The sequence below is a fragment of the Canis lupus genome, chromosome 33, assembly GCF_003254725.2.
Source record: "Canis lupus dingo isolate Sandy chromosome 33, ASM325472v2, whole genome shotgun sequence".
Classification (NCBI taxonomy): domain Eukaryota; kingdom Metazoa; phylum Chordata; class Mammalia; order Carnivora; family Canidae; genus Canis; species Canis lupus.
The window spans coordinates 25,398,374-25,418,122 of record NC_064275.1 but is presented as its reverse complement, the minus strand read 5'-3'; the positions used below and the strand labels follow the sequence as shown (position 1 = coordinate 25,418,122).

At 46.9% G+C, this 19,749-nt stretch overlaps 1 protein-coding gene across 3 annotated transcripts in view; it reads left to right on the top strand.

The window, feature by feature from the left end:
* The window catches only part of ILDR1 (immunoglobulin like domain containing receptor 1), a 30,781-nt gene extending 12,117 nt beyond the window's left edge, over nt 1-18,664 (top strand). Inside the window, exons 2-8 of one of the 3 annotated variants that reach the window (XM_025475659.3) lie at nt 275-445; nt 1,956-2,105; nt 5,419-5,538; nt 5,807-5,953; nt 12,718-12,849; nt 13,070-13,806; nt 17,834-18,664. In XM_025475659.3, the coding sequence (XP_025331444.1) occupies nt 275-445; nt 1,956-2,105; nt 5,419-5,538; nt 5,807-5,953; nt 12,718-12,849; nt 13,070-13,806; nt 17,834-17,875 (1,499 nt within the window). In that variant the 3' untranslated portion in view covers nt 17,876-18,664. The remainder of the gene's footprint in view (nt 1-274; nt 446-1,955; nt 2,106-5,418; nt 5,539-5,806; nt 5,954-12,717; nt 12,850-13,069; nt 13,807-17,833) is intronic. The other 2 variants (XM_035709855.2, XM_025475665.3) reach the window with 2 other exon arrangements.
* The last annotated feature ends 1,085 nt before the right edge of the window (nt 18,665-19,749 follow it).

The window sequence follows — 19,749 nt, the reverse complement described above, 5'->3', positions numbered from 1 at the left end:
AAGCTCACTCTAGTTCATATATGGCCTTCTTTTAATATAGCTTCTTCATTTTTGTTGGATGTGTTAATGCTGCCAGGGGATCATGAGGTCCTTGCAAGTCATCCTTGCTCTGTCTCTGCCCCATCTCCCCCAGTCGGCCTGCCAGCTCCCCAAACAGCTCGGGCAGTGTGCTGGCTTATTTGCATGTATTGCTTTTATTACCCCCTGAACAGAAGTAGGTCACTTCCCAGAGACGTGGTCGGCCTTCAGCATTGCCTCTTGCTCTCGGCTGCAGGGTGCCTGTCCTTGCTGGTGACAGTCCAGCACACGGAGCGCTACGTCACCCTGTTTGCCTCCATCGTCCTCAAATGTGACTACACCACCTCTGCCCAGCTCCAGGATGTCGTGGTGACCTGGCGCTTCAAGTCCTTCTGCAAGGACCCCATCTTTGACTACTACTCCGCATGTGAGTGCCCTCCCGCTTCTGCCCACGTCCCTCTGTGAAGCCTTGGGGCACAGGGATTATTGAGGATCACACATCTTTAGGAGGGGGAGCCACAAAGATCACTTAATGCAGTCCTCTCATCTTCTAGATAAACAGCCCACTGCAGGCGAAGTAACTTATTTGAAGTCACATAGTATTTTAAAATTTGTGCCCTGGGGATCCCTGGCCACCCAGGGATGGGATGGGATGGCCAGGTGGGATGGGATGGCCAGGTGGCTCAGCGGTTTAGCGCCTGCCTTTGGCCCAGGGCTGATCCTGGGGTCCCAGGATCGAGTCCCGCGTCAGGCTCCCTGCATGGAGCCTGCTTCTCCCTCTGCCTGTGTCTCTGCCTCTCTCTCTCTCTGTGTCTTTCATGAATAAATAAATAAAATATCAAAAAAAACTGTGCCCTGCCTTGTTCTAAAACGATTTGGGCAGCTCAGGCATTAAGTTTCTCCAAAGCACAGGGCAAGGCCTGCCTCCCAGTGTGTTCCTGGTTGCAGGGCCGCACACGGAGGTGGAGGGTGCAGGCTGCTTCCCTTCCCCTCACCACCTTAGAATGTGGACAAGAAGCCTCCGACAGCCCCCAGGACCCAAGGGGTGGCCGTTTGTCACCACCCACTGCCACCCTCCCTTTGATGGCCACACTCCCTTCCTAGCGGCTGACTGAATCACAGTGAGAGCTTGCTTGGCCCAGGGAACATGTTCTCAGTGTGGCACAACCTCCCCTACCCAGGCTCAGGCCTGGCCCTCAGGCCCTACATCTCAGTCAGTTCTCCTCCCTGGAACCAAAGCTCTTTCTAGCTGTCAACCTCTGCTTCTCTCAAGGAACAAAGGAACCCAGATCCTCACTGTCAGCCCTGACAGTTAACCTTGTAGAAATTTTGAGAGTACGAGTAGACACCATCTGCACAGGAAGAAAGTGAACTTCCTGACATGAGGAAAAAGGGGGGAGGTGTCAGCTTTACCTACTTTAGCCCTGACTGATGTCTTACAGTATGAACCCCGATACCTAAATGTCCGAGTCACCCACAGAACCTGGTGTTGTCCCCAAAAGACACATCTCTGAATCAAGGCATGATTTCCAGGAGGTTACTCTTCAGATAAAGTGGGAAGAGAGGAGGGACCAGGGTAGTAGGCATTTGCCACCTGCAAATAAGGGCAGGTGGGTGAACCCCATGGGAGCAGAACCTGGAGTCACCAAAAATGAGGCATGGGTAATCGGAGACAGGAGTATGCAGCCAGGATTTGGACATGAGGGCCTTATAGAGGGGTCTGGATCTTGAGGCTCAAAGGTTTGTTAGAAATGCAGACTGTCAGATTCTCACTCCAGACCCCCAGAATCAGAATCTTCATGTTTAGCAAGATTCCCAGTAGACACATGAGCCCAGGAAAAAATGAGAAGCTTCGCTGCTCCAGGGAACAGCAAGGGCACCTTTCTTCGTGGGGATTCCCCGATGCTGTGTGACTTGGCTGTGTCCTTTTCCCGCAGCATACCAGGCAGCCTTATCCCTGGGCCAGGACCCATCCAATGACTGCAACGACAGCCAGCGGGAGGTTCGCATCGTGGCTCAGAGGCGGGGGCAGAATGAGCCTGTGCTGGGGGTGGATTACCGGCAGCGCAAGATCACCATCCAGAACCGTGAGTGCAGGGAAGGCAGCGGGGGACGGGGGTGGCAAGAGGTACAGACACTGGGCTTGGTGGCCTGAGTCATTGTGGGGATTTCCCTTTTTTTTTTTTATTTAATTTGTTTGTTTGAGGAAAGTGCCAGATACATAGATTGCTGTACCACCGTCTGAAGTCACTCCCCTGGAAGTTTGTCTCAGGATGAGATGTCCTGCAGCTTTGGCTAAAGGTCTGGGAGTGGTTGGTTTCTTTTGCTTTTTCCTGGCTGAAGTGAGGCTCAGGCTTGTTTGCTCCCTGCCATAAATTGCTCTCAGGGCCCCTGAGTTTCCCTCCCGTTGTACATGTCGAAGGGGCTTCCAGGTAAATGGCCCCCTTGAGATCATCATCACCCGTTGATAGAGGAGAGAGCATTAGGGTTAGAATCAAAGACTTCCGGCTGCTAGCTCATGGACCAGCAGCAGACGCTTTCTCTGGCCTCTGTTACCTCATCTGAAAGATGGACATAAGGCCTCTGTCTCTGTACACTGAAGTAAATATCAAACGTGATCTCTAAGAGCTACGTGTAAAGCATATTTATTCTTTGTGCCTGGTACAGGGACTGGTGGTTAGAGCTCCCAGGCTGCAGTCACTCTTGGGTGTGGGTCCTCGTTCTGCACTAATAGGGTATATGAACTTGGGCAAGTCCCTTCAATTTTTTTTTAGCCTCAATTTCTACAAAGTGGGACTTGCCGTAGTACTACCCATCTCCTGGAGGGTGGTCAGGATCAAGTGAGATGATATGCATAAAGCACCTAGCAAATATTAAGTGTGCAGTGAACTTTAGTCATCACTAAGCGTGCTTTCCGGTGGATGGGCTAGCGCCCCACGTTCCTATCTCATCATCCAGGATTGCTCTGATAAGTTATTGGCGCAGAATTCAGAGCCTGTTTCGGTGAGCTTCACGTGTAGTGTTAAATAAATATTAACTGGTTAAAAGGATGAAAAGAGGGGCGAATACACTAAGCAGGCTGGCCATCAGGGTACCTGCAGCAATAATGTGAGGAGATCAGTGGATACTCTATGACCGACTAAAGGTAGATCATTTATAGGGAGCCAATTTAACATTTGCTTCCAAATTTGTATATAATACCTTGGCTGTAATATTTAAGTCTGACTCTTTTACATGTGATCTCTGATTTCCCCAAGCCAGCCCTTAGTCTCTGGGCCTTGGGGAACATCTGTCCTTTTCTGGTCTCTAGGTACATTCTCAAAGATTCAGGGTGGTTCTGTTTTTTCCCAGAGTCTGCCAATTAAAGCCTTTTTAATTGGCAAGTCTCCTTTACAGTTTTTGAAGAATGAAAGTCCCACAGGTGACAATCCCCACTTTTCTTTTTTTTTTTTAATTTTGAGCAATACTATCCACTGTCTCCACTCCCAGTCACCTTTGGATCAAACTCTGCTTCTCCCGTACTCCCATGGGAAAGCGGTATTTTCCCCTTGTGTTTTATTTCCCCCCCATGCTTGTCATGACTCCCTGGAGCCCTTGTTTTCTGATACTTCTCTGCCTGTGTTTGCATCATTTGAGATGACCATGTCAGGTCAGTTCTTGGATCATTTAAAATATTAACATGTCTGAATGTCCTCATTGCTGTGACATCCCTAAAATAATCTTTATGTCTAATAAAAATTGAGGCATATTTTTAATGCACATTAACATTGAGGGAGAATTTCCTCCAAAGCGCTTTTACCACTTTTCCAAGTCTGGGGTAAGCTTGTTTCTGGGAAAGGTAGTGTGTTTGGAAAATCATGGGTAGGAAAAAATCGTAGAGATTGACGTAGAAAGAGAAGGAAACAGAAGTTGAAATTAGCTCCAGTCATGCATGACCGTGCATTTTTGTTTCATTTCCTCAATAAATATTTTTTGACAAACAGATAATGAAGAATTATACGTAGCACTGCCAACTAAGCAGGAACAAGTCTGTAATGCTAAGGTTTTGGTTTTTTGTGTGTGTTTTTGTTTTTAAAGAATTTGACGATGTCCCCTGGCACTTACTGTGGCTATAATAGCAGGGATGTGGAGGTGCCCTGATGCCTCTGACTGAAGCCCTTTTAGGACAGAGATGGATCTTGTGCCTCTGCAGATCTTCCTCAGTGTTGGACCCACACGAGGTCTTCAGTGAAGATTTGTTGCATTTACTAAACCTGAACATACCATTTTTCTATCTTAATGAGGTAGCACAGTGCTTGGTGCTCATGAAAAACTGAAATTCCTTTCTTGAACATTGAGTAGCATTTATCCTTGAAACATTGGCATTTCATCCCTGCTTATTCAACTTCATCTCATAACTTGTCTCTTCAAGGGCCAGAGGGATCCATTCACAGCTGGTGAGGGATCCAGGCTGTGGGGTTTTTGACCCACTTTGGAAAGTACATTAGAACTTAGCAGTTAAGAGCACCTGTATTGCAGTGGAGAACCATGGATTTGAATCTACATCTGCTATGCATTATTTCTCTGTTCTTAGGCCAGTTTCTTAGCCTCTTGGAGTCTTGGTTTCCTCATCTGAAATGCAACTAATAAGCATACTTACCGTATCAGGATGGTATTGAGTTTGACTGTGAGGAAGCAAAAGCCCAAAATATTAGTGACTTAACAATGAAGAAATTTATTTCTTCTCATGTATGAATTTGGAGGTAGATAGTCCAAAACTAGTGCGTGGGCTCTGTTCCATTAAGTCCTCGGGGACCAGGCCCAAGCTCCAGCTCACCAAGAAAGTCTTTTCCTTCTTCATGGTTGAAAACGGCAGCCACCACATTTGCTTTCCAGATAACAGAGTAAAAGGAGAGATGAAGAAGAAAAGGACCAAGATGTTCCCAAAGTGTTGTAGGAAAGTTCCTGGGAGCCATCGTGTATCGCTTCTGCTTGCATCCTGTCCACCAGAACGAAGTTGCACATCCATGTCCACGGTTCAAAGAGGATAGGAAATAGTGACTTTATTCTGCATGGCCACATACATGAGCAAAAAATTCTATGACTGTGAGAGAAAGGGAGAAGAGACCCTGGGAGGCAACGTAATGTGTACCTCACCTACTTAGAAAGCTGTGGTGGGAATTAAATGAGGTGATATCTAAAATCCTTTCAAGGTACCTGGGAGGGCTCAATGAATGGTCAGTTCTACCATCATTATACTGTTCAGAGAAAGAGGAGAGTCTCAAAAAAAGGGAATTGAGGCCTTCCTCTGAACCACGAGGGGCCCTCTTAGGATGTGGAAGGACAATGCTGGGTCTTTAAGCCATAGAACCCAGGGCCCCCTCCTTTAATCTTCGGCACTTTCTCCCTCCCTTCCTGCAGGAGCAGATCTGGTAATTAATGAAGTGATGTGGTGGGACCATGGAGTGTATTATTGCACCATTGAGGCTCCAGGGGACACATCAGGAGACCCAGATAAGGAGGTGAAGCTTATTGTCCTGCGTAAGTGCTGCTGGAGCTTTTTATTTAGCCACCCCATCACTGTGACATTTTTATATATGGAAAAAAAAAAGAAGCAAGCAAGCCCAGGTTATCATTGGATCGCCAACGTCTGAAGATCCCTTCCCAAGGCTAAACTTTTTTCCCCCCAGTATATTAATTGAACTTAATTTATAGGTCAAGAGCTATATTTATTAGGCCTCTAGAATGTGAGACGTGGAAGCATTCACCTGCATATTTAGTTAGCCTGCTCTTGGCATCTCCCCTGCAGACTGGCTGACAGTGATCTTCATCATTCTGGGGGCCCTCCTCCTGCTTCTGCTGATTGGAGTGTGCTGGTGCCAGTGCTGTCCTCAGTATTGCTGCTGCTACATCCGCTGCCCCTGCTGTCCTGCCCGCTGCTGCTGCCCCGAGGAAGGTAAGAGGGGACAGATGAGCAGTGCGACTGGGTGCTGCTGGAGACTGCTGTCCCAAATAGATCAACTTCACATACCAGGTCAAAACCTTAGGTCCTTCCAGTTTCTCCTCCATGCCCTTCTCCCATCACAGGCTCAGAGGTCTTCGACCTCAGCCCAGAATATGATGTTCCAGGAAGTTGTAGGCCCAAGGGGGAAGATTTCTGCCCATCTACATCATAGCCTGCCTAAGGCCACCTTCCAATAGTTCTGCCTACTGCTGGCATTTCTTCAATGGCTCTGATATGCCTGTGCTTCAGTATTTGCTCCTAGCACTCACCTTGCTTGGACATGGAGTGGCTAGAGTGAGTGGTTTAAACGTAGCAGTGAGAGAGGTCACCCCTTAGAGGTGATTTGAAAAGAACAGATAGAGGAGAAAGGTGTTAAAGCAGCGGTTCTTAAACTTACGAATTACCTATGGTTTGTTAAAAGCTGGCTGCTGGCTCCGCCTCCAGAGTTTCTGATTCAATTGGTTTGGGTAGGCCTGAGGATTTGTATTCCAGAAAAGTTTTCAAGTGATGTGATGCTGATGATCTGTGGGTCACACTTTGAGAACCTCTTTTTAGATGAAGGAAAGAGGTTTAGATGAAGGAGAGCGAGCGAGCAGAAGATCTTGCTCTTTTTTTTTTTTTAAGATTTTATTTATTTATTCATGAAAGATACAGGGAGAGAGAGAGAGGCAGAGACACAGACAGAGAGAGAGGCAGGCTCCATGCAGGGAGCCCGATGTGGGACTCGATCCCAGGACTCCAGGACCATGCCCTGGGCCGAAGGCAGGCGCTAAGCCACTGAGCCATCCAGGGATCCCCAAGATCTAGCTCTTAATGTAATCTTTCTTTTGACTAAAATTTGACCTTTTAAAACAGAATTATGACATGCTCTAAAAAATTTGGCTGTGGAATGCTAAACTTTTTTGTCGAAAATTATTCTATAAAAATCCTTTTCTTTATTTCTTTTTTTTTTTTAAGATTTTATTTATTAGAGAGAGAGTGAGAGAATGAACAGCCAGGAGGGGAGAGGGAGAAACAGGCTCCCCACCGGGCAGGGAGCCTGACATGGGGCTCCACGTCAGGACCCTGGGATCATGGCCTGGGCTGAAGGCAGATGCTTAATGGACTGAGCCACCCAGGTGCCTAAAAATCTTTTCTTAATAAGTAGATGGTGTGGGACCAACTGCTTTAAACAGAAGGAGTTTCATATTCCGAAAATAATATTTTTCCCCCAGTGATATACATAAAGTATTACATTGTAGAAAGTTTGAGAAATTCAGAAAAATATAAAGACTAATCTGAGCATTCAGAGATAATCACTCTTTAGCAGTTTGGTCCATTTGAACAGAAATTTTTTAAAAGGGAAGAGAAGGGATTGCCTTATAAGATAGAAACAAAACTTAATCTACAATGTTAAGAAGGTCAATGGCCTGTGTCTGGTTTCAGGCCTGTATTCTGGGGTTGTCGTTTTACAGGAAAAGAGAACTAACTTTTATTGGATGTCTGCTATGCATAGGCCCTTTGCATGGATTTCCCTGTATGAATCCTCACAACCCTAGAAGGCTGTTTCATCACTACTTAACAGATGAGGGGACTAAAGGTCAGAGAAGTCACACAGCTAGTAAGTAGCAGTGGCAGCATGGTGTTGAATCCGTTTTCATCTGACTTATGAGTGCCTGAATTTCACTTGGTAGAGGCTACTACAAACTGTGTGTAGATCACAGTAGGCTTGGCAGAGATACCAAGGACCTCCTTAAAGAGAAGAAAAATAGGGCAGCCCTGGTGGCTCAGCGGTGTAGCGCCACCTTCAGCCCAGGGCCTGATCCTGGAGACCTGGGATCAAGTCCTTCGTTGGGCTTCCTGCATGGAGCCTGCTTCTCCCTCTGCCTATGTCTCTGCCTCTCTCTGTCTCTCATGAATAAATAAATAAAATATTTAAAAAAAAAGAGAGAGAGAGAGAGAGGAAAAATAGCAGAGAACTGGATATTGGGCTGTGGAACTCATCACCTTTCAAGAGCCTCTGGGAGAGAGGCCATGGAGGAGTCACTATCCCTGGAGTAGTAATATGCAGAAAGAGATGAGAAAATCACTCCCAAGGTCAGTGGAGCACTAAAAACAAGCAGGACCGAGGACAAAGCCAACACAAATGATGAATGTGTCCACTGTTTCAGTATGCTGCTAAACAGGTTCTGAGGGAGAGTGGTTTCTCCTGAGCGTTAGAGTTCCTTTAGAAGAACGAGTAATATAAAGAAATGCAGGCTACAAGTAAACATCTCTGGACTTGAGTGAATGAGGTCACTTTCAGAGTGAATCACTACGGCAGACTGTCCTGAGAATTTTGATGACAGGAGGAGATTGCATGGAGGGAGCAGAAGTTGTTACGGAGAGCTCCTGGATGAGGAAATGGGTGTGCGTGACTGTTGGTTAGAATAGGATAACCCCAAGCATATTTGTAGGCAAAGAACCAAAGCCAGTAGGAAATGAGTAAAGCAAAGCCTTATGAAGTGGCATGAACACTAAGCAGGTAGAACAGGTGGGAGGGACATCAGGCGTACTGACTACCTTTAGAAAGGAAAGGCGCCCTGCCCTGACCTCTGGAGAGAGAGAGAGGAAGTCATTAAAATGTGGGGGATGGTCAAAGTATAAGAGAGGAAGCTGAGGGATCTCATACCCTCATGTCTTGATTTCAGCAAATCAAAATTCTAGAGCAATTTAGAGAGCTCTAAGGGAGCTGAACAATGACATCCAGGGCTTCTTGGCCTTCTCTGACCACAGCCCACCTCACTAACTTGGTCCCACTTTCCAATGAGTTAATAGGGGACCAGTGAGGAGAAAAAGGAGAATGACACCAAATTTTAGCAAGCCTTGATAATTCACTTCATCCTGGGAAATGACCCACAGTAGAACATAAAGATGAAAGTTATTGAAACTGAACCCTAGATTGGTTACTGGCCATCCTCCTACAGAACCTCTAGGTATACCCTGTGGTGGACTACAGGCCACACTGGGAATCTCTGACCTATGCTACCTGCCTCCCCATTCCCCTCACAGCTGAGGGAAGTAAGGCCTCGAGGCTTTAGCACAATCGCACGCAGCCTGTTAGTGGCAGACCCTGGACTAGACACAGGCCCCTCCATTCCATGCCCAGGGCTGGTTCCTTTTCCTTGACTAAGATGATGTCATCAGCTGAGAGTTCATGGGGAGAGGAAGACCTGAGAAGCAGGGAATGTTTAAACTGCTCTAGAGGAGGGAAGTGGGCTCAGTAGATCAGTCAAGGGAAGCTATGTGTGTGCTGAGTGAGGTTGGTTGCCTGGCTGTACAGTCAGCTCTGACAGCATGGGGCCAGAAGCTAAAGCTGCAATGGTTAAGAGTTCAAGTGTGTGGGATTCTAAGAAGCTCCTAAGGATATCGCTGAAATGACTAGCCAGACAAGTTAGAGGGGACTGGTAGTATGAGAAAAAGTGAAAGGGCTGTGTGACCATGGGTCAACCAAAAGAGGGTAAAGAATGAGTTCTCTAAAAGTAGAAAGAGGCTGGTAAGGCATAGGAAGCAGTTACAGGCAAATGCAGTTGGAAAGTTTTGGGCACCACAGATGATGCTGGCTGCAGGGAAGGAGAGGTGAGGGTCTCCGGAGGAGGGGGAAGTGCTGTGCCATTTCTGTCACGAAAGAGACATCTTAAGGAATATGCCCTGGGTTTTCCTCAGAAATGAAGATAAATACGCCAAATATGGTTTGGTCTCCAAATATGTACTTTTGTTTCCTTTGGGATCTAAGGCAAAGAAGTGACTTATTATAAAAATTTATTATGACAGTGAGAGCCACTGTCTCTTGATGGTCCTCTATGAGGCATTTCGTGTGTATTGCTTCATTTAACCTCACCGACTTAATGAAATAGGTATTACCTTAGCTCACAGAGGAGGAGCCTGGGGCCACAGACTCTGGAAATCCACTCAAAATCACACAGCTGGTACAGGCTGGGATTCAAGCTGAAGTCCATCTGACCCGCAGAGGTCTTATTTAGGGAGACTTGACCCTGAGGACCATAGTTCCCAAAAGGTTGTTGAGAATTCTCAATAGTTAACTCCAGTTGGGCTTCCTGCACGAGTGTTAAGGAGCTTGTTAAAAACACGACTTTGGCTTGCTTTGCAGTAGACTGAAGGAGAGTTTCTGGGCGTGGAATCCAGGAATCTGTATTTTTAACTATAGCTCCTTAATGTGATCGAGGCAGACTTGACTCCACTGAGATTCAGAGATAACGTGCTAGGAGTCTTTTGAGGCTTAGCTACTTGCTCCATGTCGCTCATTTTATTGCCTGTCTGATTCCCCACTAGGTGAACAGCAGAAAACCATGACATCCCCATGGGACAAGAGGGCCAGGGAGAAGCTCAGAGGCTATGTTTTCCACTCCCATCTCAGCAGTTCCATTACATCAGGGAAAGGCGGGGCCCTGGGGAAAAGGGTGTGGCAGCTAAGAAGAGAGCAGGTGGGTTAATCTCTGGAGTATGGAAAATTTGACAAGAAAGCTCATGGAGAATGTAGAAGGGTCTCCAGAGAGTTACGTGTGCTGAGGGTCCCATTAGTTAAAAAAAGTCATTTGGGGAACAAGGTGTAAGCCCAACTTTCCCTTCATCTACCATGGAATTGGGAGGAGTAGGAGGAGGAAGTGGCCAGGATTCAGTTAGAGGGGTGAGGGGTAAGTAGGGTTGTTCCCAGTAGAATCAGACGCCCCAGGCCTCAGAGGCAGAGACTAGTCTGGAGTGGGCTTTGAAGTATGGGGCTGAGTCGGAAAGAAATAAAGCAAGGAGGTACCACTATGGAAGGTGTTTTTTGTTTTGATTTTTTGTTTGTTTTATTTTGCTTGTTTCATCAAAAAAATGAAGGGGGGGTCTGGGGACTCAGCGATTTGGCAGAAAGAGCACAGGTGTGGGCTTCAGAGAGGCACCTCTGTCCATCACCAGCTATGGGACCTGGAACTGGGACGTCAGCCTCTCTGCACCCAGCTTCTTCAATGAAGTCCCACATGAAAAGATTGCCCCGAGGTGTAGTCAGCTTATGTAAAGTGACTGGCACACGCACATTAAGCTGGGCATCGTGTGTGCTGATGGTGGCACACGGAGGGAGCTGGGGGAGGCATCGTTAGCAAGAGGGAGAGGAGGGGGCCTCTGCAGAGGCTCTGGAGTGCGGTCCAGTGGCCGGAAGGTGGGGCAGCTGGGTGAGCTGCTCTAAGCTTGCATCTGATTCCCTCCAGGCTCGGCTGTGGTACGCAGTCAGGGCTGGAGCTCTGGACATTTCTGAGGGCTCAGCAGCAACCACTTCTTGTTGTGCTGGACGTCTGTTGCACACGGGAGCCCCTGGGTCCAGATGGCCCCCAGCTGTTGGCCTCAGCAAACCCCCTGCCCTTTGCAGCAGGGTTCGGGACGCCTGTCCTTCTGCCCTTCTTACTGTGCCAGGAGGAAGCCCCAGGCAGAGCTCCGCTGCTTGAGAGGTGGGGGGGTGGGCCTCGCGGGGCTTGAGGAACCCAGGAGGAGGTGAAAGTGCCAAGCTGGGGGCCTGAGGCAGGCACTTCCTGTGCTGAAACACATACGTGCATCTCCTACACGCATGGATAGACAGAGGCCTTGGGAGACAGTTATCCTAAAATAGAAATTCATGAACAAAACCAACTAAATGCTTTTGTTTTTAGTTTGCACTCACAGGGGCGGAGGGGAGGGCCGGGGAGGGGAGAGGATTGTGTGCTTTGGACTAGAGGCCGTGCCTGGGGTACTGGAGTAACGTGTCTCTGGGCTCCTTGTACTGCTTTTTTATATGATTTTCTTTGCCCTGAAAGGAAATGGCATCTCCTTTCTCCCTTCCCTGCCTTCAGTGCACCCCTTAGAGACTCCCCCTACTTAGGGAAAATCCCAACACTTACTGAGATAAAGAGATTACAAAAGATTCACTGGGAGCCACTTCACCTTTTTTTCCTTTTTTTTTTTTAAAGATTTTATTTATTTATTCATGGGAGACACACAGAGAGAGAGGCAGAGACCCAGGCAGAGGGAGAAGCAGGCTCCATGCAGGGAGCCCGACCTGGGACTTGATCCCGGGTCTCCAGGATCAGGCCCTGGGCTGAAAGTGGAGCTAAACTGCTGAGCCACCCGGGCTGCCCCTCTACTTCACCTTTTTGCATCTCTTGCCTCCCTCCCATGAGTTTCTCCCTCCCAGGGCTGCTGTACTACCTAGACCGTTTGTCAGTCTGCTTTCCTTTACCAGTAATTCTGCCCATTGACCTCAGCATCTACTTTCTTTTGCTTTTTTTTTTTTTTTTTCCTTTTTCCACTGTGAGCAGGAAGCCCTGAGCTTCCCTGGCAGCCCCTGACCCACAGCCCCCTGGGAGTCATTTGTGTCTGCATCTTCTACGTTTGGCCTGTGGCTAAAGGCCTTGTTCGCCTGGGACCCGAGATTCCGTGCCCGCCAATCTCCATGTATCCACCTACAACTTAGGGGAACCCAGGAAAGGCAGCATGATGCGATGTTTTCAAGACTGGGAAGTCGGGTGGTCTAGGTATACTCTCCTGGGGCACCTTCCCAGCTCCTTGCCAGATGGCCGATTGGCTACTACTCCCTAAACTCTTACTCCTACGTGAGATAGATTAGAAACTGGCCTCTTAGCAAGGCTGCTGGGGAGAGAGAAGTGAAGTGGGAGGTGTGGGGCTCGTCCTGGCTGAGGGTCTGCATTTCTCGTTTTTCCCTGCAGCCCTGGCCCGTCACCGCTACATGAAGCAGGCTCAGGCCCTAGGCCCTCAGATGATGGAAAAACCTCTATACTGGGGGGCGGACAGGAGCTCCCAGGTTTCATCTTATCCAATGAACCCGCTGCTGCAGCGAGGTAAACCTTGCCAGAGATTTGGGGCGGAAGAGGGCAGAGGGCAGGGGTAGGCGCATGGGCTACCTCGGGGTCTTCTTGACCAATACAGTGGCAATCTGTGACTGAGGATGGGGACGGGATAGATGCAAGCAGAGTAGTGTGGCATTTTGGTGCCCTGGTTCTGAGGAGCATGTTTTGGGGCCAGCAGTTCTGCAATGTTCTTATCCTTGTTTCTGTTTAGATTTGTCCCTGCGATCCAGCCTCCCACAGATGCCAATGACCCAGACCGCCGCCGCTCACCCTCCGGTCACCAATGGTGTCTTAGAGTATTTGGAGAAAGAGCTGCGGAACCTCAACCCAGCGCAGCCTCTGCCCCCTGACCTCAAAACCATTTCTGGCCAAGCCTGCAGCATGCTGTCCTCCCTGGGCTCTGAGGTCGTGGAGCGCAGAATCATCCACCTGCCCCCCCTGATTAGAGACCTGCCACCGTCCTGGAGGACCAGCAGCTCCTCCCGCCAGCAGTGGCCCGCCCCCGGCGCCCCTGGACCCTGGGGTGTGAGCTCTGATGTCCACCGCGAGCTCCAGGGCCCGGAGCCCAAGCGGCTTCGGAGGGGAAGGCACCCCTGCTCCAGGCCGCACGGGTCACACGCGCCCTGGTCGGACAGGGACAGCCTCGGCGACGGCCCCTCGTCCTGGGAGGCCCTGGGCCTGGGCCGCGGCCCCCGGGGGGATGCCCAGCGGCCCCGGAGGCGCAGGCACCGCAGCTACTCCCCGCCCTCGCCTTCGGGCCTCAGTTCCTGGAGCTCGGAGGAGGAGGGGGAGGAGGGGGACAGGCGGCCCCGGGGCCGGGGGACCCCCTACAGCTCACAGGCCACCACCTGGGCCACCTGGGCCGAGGAGAAGCCGCCCAGCTATCGCTCCCTGGATGTCCTGCCGGGCAGGAAGGGCAGGAGAGGAGGGAGCGTGGAGAGGCGCTCGGTGAGCCTGGGGCAGCCTGCGGGGGGGCAGGGAGCTGCCCCGGGTCACCCCCCACCCCCGCCCTGAGGGCCCCTCCTCCTCGAGCCTGCCTTCTGGGCTTGGGGAGGCTGCCTGGGGAGCTAGGAGGGGCCCAGGCGCTGCAGGGGGCCGTGGAGGGCTCAGTGCTTGAGGCTTGAAACAGCCCTGGTCCTGCTCAAATCAGCCCTGCTCACACAGTCTCGTGAGGCAGGGTTCCCCCACTTCACAGATGAAGAAGCGAGGCTCAGAATAATGCAGCATCTGTGAGTAGTGGAGCTAAGACTTAAAACGCAGGCTTTGTGGCTAAGGCTTTACTTCCTGTCATAGCTGCCTGACTTGACTTAGCAGCCCCATTTCCATACCCCAAAGTAGAACATGCAGCCTGACAGAGGATGTTTGTGCCTCCTCCGCCTACAGGTCAGTGTGCGAGGCCTTGTATTCGAGGATGAGGTCCTATGAGACCCCCTGGAAAGAATCCTTAAAGTGATTTAAACACACACACACACACACACACACACACACACACACACACACAGCAACCAAACAGCCAAACATCTCATATCCCAAATATGGGTCAAAACTTTAGGGTTCTGAAACAGGTAAGGCTCCAATGGGTGCCAGTCATAGCTTTGTCATAGCTTTGTGCCTTAAAGAGGCACAAAGAGGGATCATAGGCCTTTTAGGCTTTAATTTTTTTTTAAGATGTGACTTTAAAAACCATTCTATAATTGCTACACCCAAATGATGGTATTCCCTCAGTATCACTTTGCAAAGTGATGCTGCCGTTGCTCAAAAATATTCATGAACTGCCTTCAGAGCCAACGTAAATGAAAATCTGTTTCTCTATTTGACCAAAACCCTTTTCTGTTTTGCTTCTGTTGACATAAAGGGATATGTAGGAGGCTCTGAGGGAAGTTCCCAGAGTAGAGGATGTTACAGGAAGAATTTTAGTGTCTCATACATTTTCAAGGATACGCCTCTCATTTGGAAATTCAAGTTCCAGTGATTTGTCTAAAAACCAATCACATGCATGGAGTGTGCAAAGAAACAGGCACCTTGTGAGAGTTATAGTACTAGTCTTTCTAGAAAAGAGTCTTGGTGAGACAGTAATTCATGAGGAAGGTAGCAAAGGCCTGCAGGCAGCTCTAAAATAATGGCAATTATATGATAGTCTCACAGATGTCCCAGGAGAGAGGCAAAGACCAGTAACAATGAAACTTAGTCACATCCTTACTAAGTGGTACCTAGCTATGGACATTTATGCCATATCCCATTTAACCCTTAGAACACCCAGTGAGGTTTGTACTGTTATCTTCAGTTTACAATAGATACAACTCTTTCTTCCATGTTACCAGTGGGAAAATTTCCTCCTGAAAGAAAACTCGGAACCAGTTAAAGCCTGGACAACTGCTGCTAATTTAGTCATATAGTGACTAAACTGTCTCTTATCTTCATTTTAACAGAAAAAAAATGTAATTTGAAAGGCAGTTTTTGGCCTGAAATCCACACCCTGTTTTCTTTGAAGTTTTTCTTCATTTTCTTCTATTTGTTATGTGGTTTCTTATAAGTGAGAGAGGGGTAAAAGGAGCACCAGTTATGTTCCATGCACTGGGGTAAGCCTTTTCCAAACCTTATTTCATTTAATCTTTGCAACAACATGTGAGGCTAAGTGAGATGGGTATCATGCCCTAAGTCACAGGGCCAATAGGCAGTGAAGCCAGAATTTGAGCATAGATAGGTCTCTGAGTCTTAAGCCTTACCCTTTCAGTACCCTTCATGCTGCCTCACTTGAAAGAAACAAGAATCGTTTGGGGCAGTGACGTTTTCCTTCTATATTTCTTCCTGGTAACTTTATTTCTTCCTCATTTTCTGAAAGCATCACGGCCTCCTTTATCATCAAGATGTACACAAGCAAACCAAATTTTCTATTGTAAAGTTTCTCATGAGATACAAAGATTTCACTTAAGATCTTTTGAAAGCCTTCATTGTTTTGACTTTCTCTGAGCTTATCTCCTAAAGAGTTATCACTTTATCACATTCTACTATTCTAATTCTACTATTCTAATATGAGTCTACTCATATTCTGAGTGACTACAGCCCAGGCCATAGCTGGCTTAAGAAGATTGGTTGGTTGGAAGGGCAGAGTGTTTTGTTTATAGTTTGAATTTTGAATGCCTTCATTGAAGCAAAAGTCTCCAGGGCCAAAGTCTCGCTCACTCTTTGCTGCTTTTTCCAGTGGGGCTGGGCTGGATGCTTCCCACACACTTTCCTAACCTCTGAAGTCTTCGGAGATTGCAGCTAACTTCAGAACTTTTAATACAATCAGGCCACTAGATGGCAATCTTTGATTATGTATAACCAAGTTCCTGTTTGCTCCTGGAGCTAATACATGTATCACTATTTTCTTCAATCAAGCTTTCAGCAGTTACAGCTTTATCATAATTTTTTACAAAATACTTATTTAAAATACTTCATTAAATACTCAGAGTAGTATGCATTAATCAAAAAATCTTTTGGCTAACATGGAACCTTCTCTCTGAAGAATAATGTTTAACAAGTAGATACCAAGGAACAAGGGCTTCCATCCAATATAGGTTAAGAACTATTCTGAGACAATGAGAGTTATGTTGAGGAATCTCCCATCTGACTACAGAATCAGGATTCCAGCAGCTCCGACCGTAGGCCTGGGTATTTTTTCACTCTATCAAAGGCTACAACCTCAGCAATACAAGAAACTGTAATGTCAAGTTTTAAACTCCTGTGGTTTCAGACTGTGCTGCTCCTGTGTTCCTGGCCTCCTTCAGATTATCTTTCTTTCCAGTCCTGCCCTATGAGAAAGGGCTTCCCAAGGCATTTCTGGTTTGTTGCGAACTTGGTCTATATACACCTGTTCTAATACAAGAGAAAACTACTGCATTCCTTCCTCTCCAAGTTAAACTCAGACTTTATGTAGAGAACCCAAGATATTTTTTTCCATTTTTCTTGATTTGAGTTAATAAAAGCATTTTTCTTACTCAGAATACTTATTCTATTTTAATACAATGCCTATTCCTTGATCATGTCTAGGTTTTTCCTCAGCAGGCCCTCTCCAAGTTCCCTTTTTGCCCTTTCATTGCTTTCATTTTATCAGAGAATATTCATCCCATAGCATTTTGATTAGAAGCCATGCCCCCTAAAACTCACTTTCCTGATAAAACAGAAACACTTTTGTATATTTACCTACATTCATGTTAAGTGTAATAATAACATGAATGTATATGCATATACGATGCATATACGATGCATTTTGAACAGTATGTTTTGGGACATATATCTTATTTTGCCATTTCAAATAGGATAAAAAGTCACATTCGTGGACTGCAGTTATAGATATTCAAAACTTATGTAGAAATGATCCTCCAAAATACATAGTTAGAGAAAATATGAGAAATGTAGACATAGTCCTTGTCCCGATAGAACAAGTTGAAAAAGCTAAAAGATCAAGTGGATTAACTTCTGAAGAAGAGCCACTGAGTTTGGCCAGGAAGAGATAAATAATGATCTTTGAAAAATAACTTGAGAAAAATACTAAGGTATGAAGCTCAACTTTTAGAAAAGGGCTGAGAAGGAATGGTTCAGGAGACTATGAATAGGAAAAGAGGACCTGGGCTATGTCTTCATTAACAAATGGTAGGGAGATGAGCTGATGAATGGACAGGGTACTTTTTTTTAGTGTAAAGGAAGTTTGAAGGTGTTAAATCAGCAGGAGGCAAAGTGAATGAGACTGTAAGAAACTCAAAAATTAAAGATGTTTGAGGGAGGCTCCAGGAAGGTGTGAAAGAACAGAAAACCTAAGCCTCAGGAAGAGACTGGCTTCATGAGGAATTAAGTATTTTTTTAGATTCAGTTATGCTGTCCCAGCGTCTACCACTCACCTAGGATTTGCACCAGAATCAACTGTACTTTGTATATTGTATGCATGGACAGTAAGATCCCAGCTGACTGGATTCTCTTGTGTTCTATTCCCCAGGAGAGAGACAGCTCCCATAGTGGAAGGAGTGTGGTCATTTAGTCACCGGGCACAGCACTACTTTGGCTACTTCTCAGCTCCCGCATATCATCAGCATCACCTAGATTTCCAGCTGACTTGGGAGGGACACTGCAACTTCTTATTGAACAGCTTTGGCTTAGATTCAGAGAACAAAATAGAAGAATATTAAAAAAACAAGAGTTTGAGGAATGAATGACTATAGTGTTAGCCTTGGTTCACACTCTGCACATTTAGAGTATCTGACTTCTAATGGACCCTAACTGGCATGTGATCCCTCAGGAACTCAGGAGCCCAAGTCTTCAAGTAGGTTACACAGGTCAACCATGTCCATTTTCAAAGTGAGAACTCAGGAATCTTTAAGGAGAAACCAAACATGTTTCAGGTGCCCGAAATTTATTGGATACTCCATGGAAATTTCCATGGGAACTTGTCTCTATCTCTATAGCATACCTCCATGTTAGGAGTACACCTTGCTGCATTCATGCCCAGTTCTGAGTGCTCCTAAGGATCAAGTCAGAGATGGCATAGGAAATACTCCAGCAATGTGCTCCCTCATGGGTTATTTATGCAAGTGTAGAAAATCATTAAGAAGCACTTTTGCACCAAACTTATCCCTATCCCTTGTTTTCTTCTCGCTTTTTTTTTTTTTTTTTTGGTCTACATCTAATTTATATATTCATATATATTATGTATCCATTCAAATCATTTTAAATGCTTCTTGGGAACAATTCAGTATGTAAATAAATTAGAAAGAAAATGTACTGGCCTAAGGGTTCTGCCCCAAATAAAAATTTACTTTGGTGCACTTGACTGAACTGAGTTTTCTTTCCTACTAAAGCTCAGAGAAGAGGCAGGCCAACTTGGATAGTTTGGAGTCACTTTTCTCCTGGCACCACTCAGCCTTGCAGAGTTGAGATTTCCCAAGCAGAAGCATCCAGATAGGTTTTGCCACTCAGAGAGCCCTGGGAGGAGAGCGCTATGCCCTCTCTATAGTGAGCTTTACCACTGCCTCCCATTTCCCCCAGCCCCTTTGGCAGTTTCATGAAAACATTTGTGCTTGATGTAGAGATGCTGTTTGAGCAGACTGGAAGGAGATGGTCTAAAAAGAGGGGGGCATATGTGTATTCCTCAACAGTATCTTTATGTATATGGCCTTAAGCTCAGTGTAGATCCTGTTGTGTTAACACATTTTCCCCCCTGGCCTCATTAATTACATCTGGAGAAAATAAGTTAAATGCCTGCCTTGGGCAAAGGTTCCATTTGGATTCTTGATGTTTATAATGTAAATGGGTGTAAAATAACAAAACAGAAACAAAAATAAAAATTTTAACAGATAAAGAAGACATAAGGGATCTCTGGGTGGCACAGCGGTTTAGCACCTGCCTTTGGCCCAGGGCGCGATCCTGGAGACGCAGGATCGAATCCCACGTCGGGCTCCCGGTGCATGGAGCCTGCTTCTCCCTCTGCCTGTGTCTCTGCCTCTCTCTCTCTCTCTCTCTCTCTCTCTGTGACTATCATAAAATAAATAAAAATTAAAAAAAAAAGAAGACATAACTTTATAAACCCTGGAAATGCCACAAGAAATAGGCCAAGAAGAACTCTAAAGGATGCTAAGAAGAAGGCAAGGTGGTTTGGGAATCCAGGGCCTGAGGAATAACACAGAATCAGGGTATCTTGAACCCCCCAACCAAAAAAAGCGAGCCACCCAGAGCTGGCATTTTCCAACTTCCCACCTAGCAGTAGAAAGTAATAGCTCATTCTTCCCCCTGGATTTAGCGGGAGTTCCTCTGGCAACCTCGGCAATGGGAATGGACTAGGGGCCCTACCAAAAATAAGTGATCAGGGGAAGTATGCTTCTTCCCAGCTGGGCCGGAGACTCTTCCATAGAGAGAGAC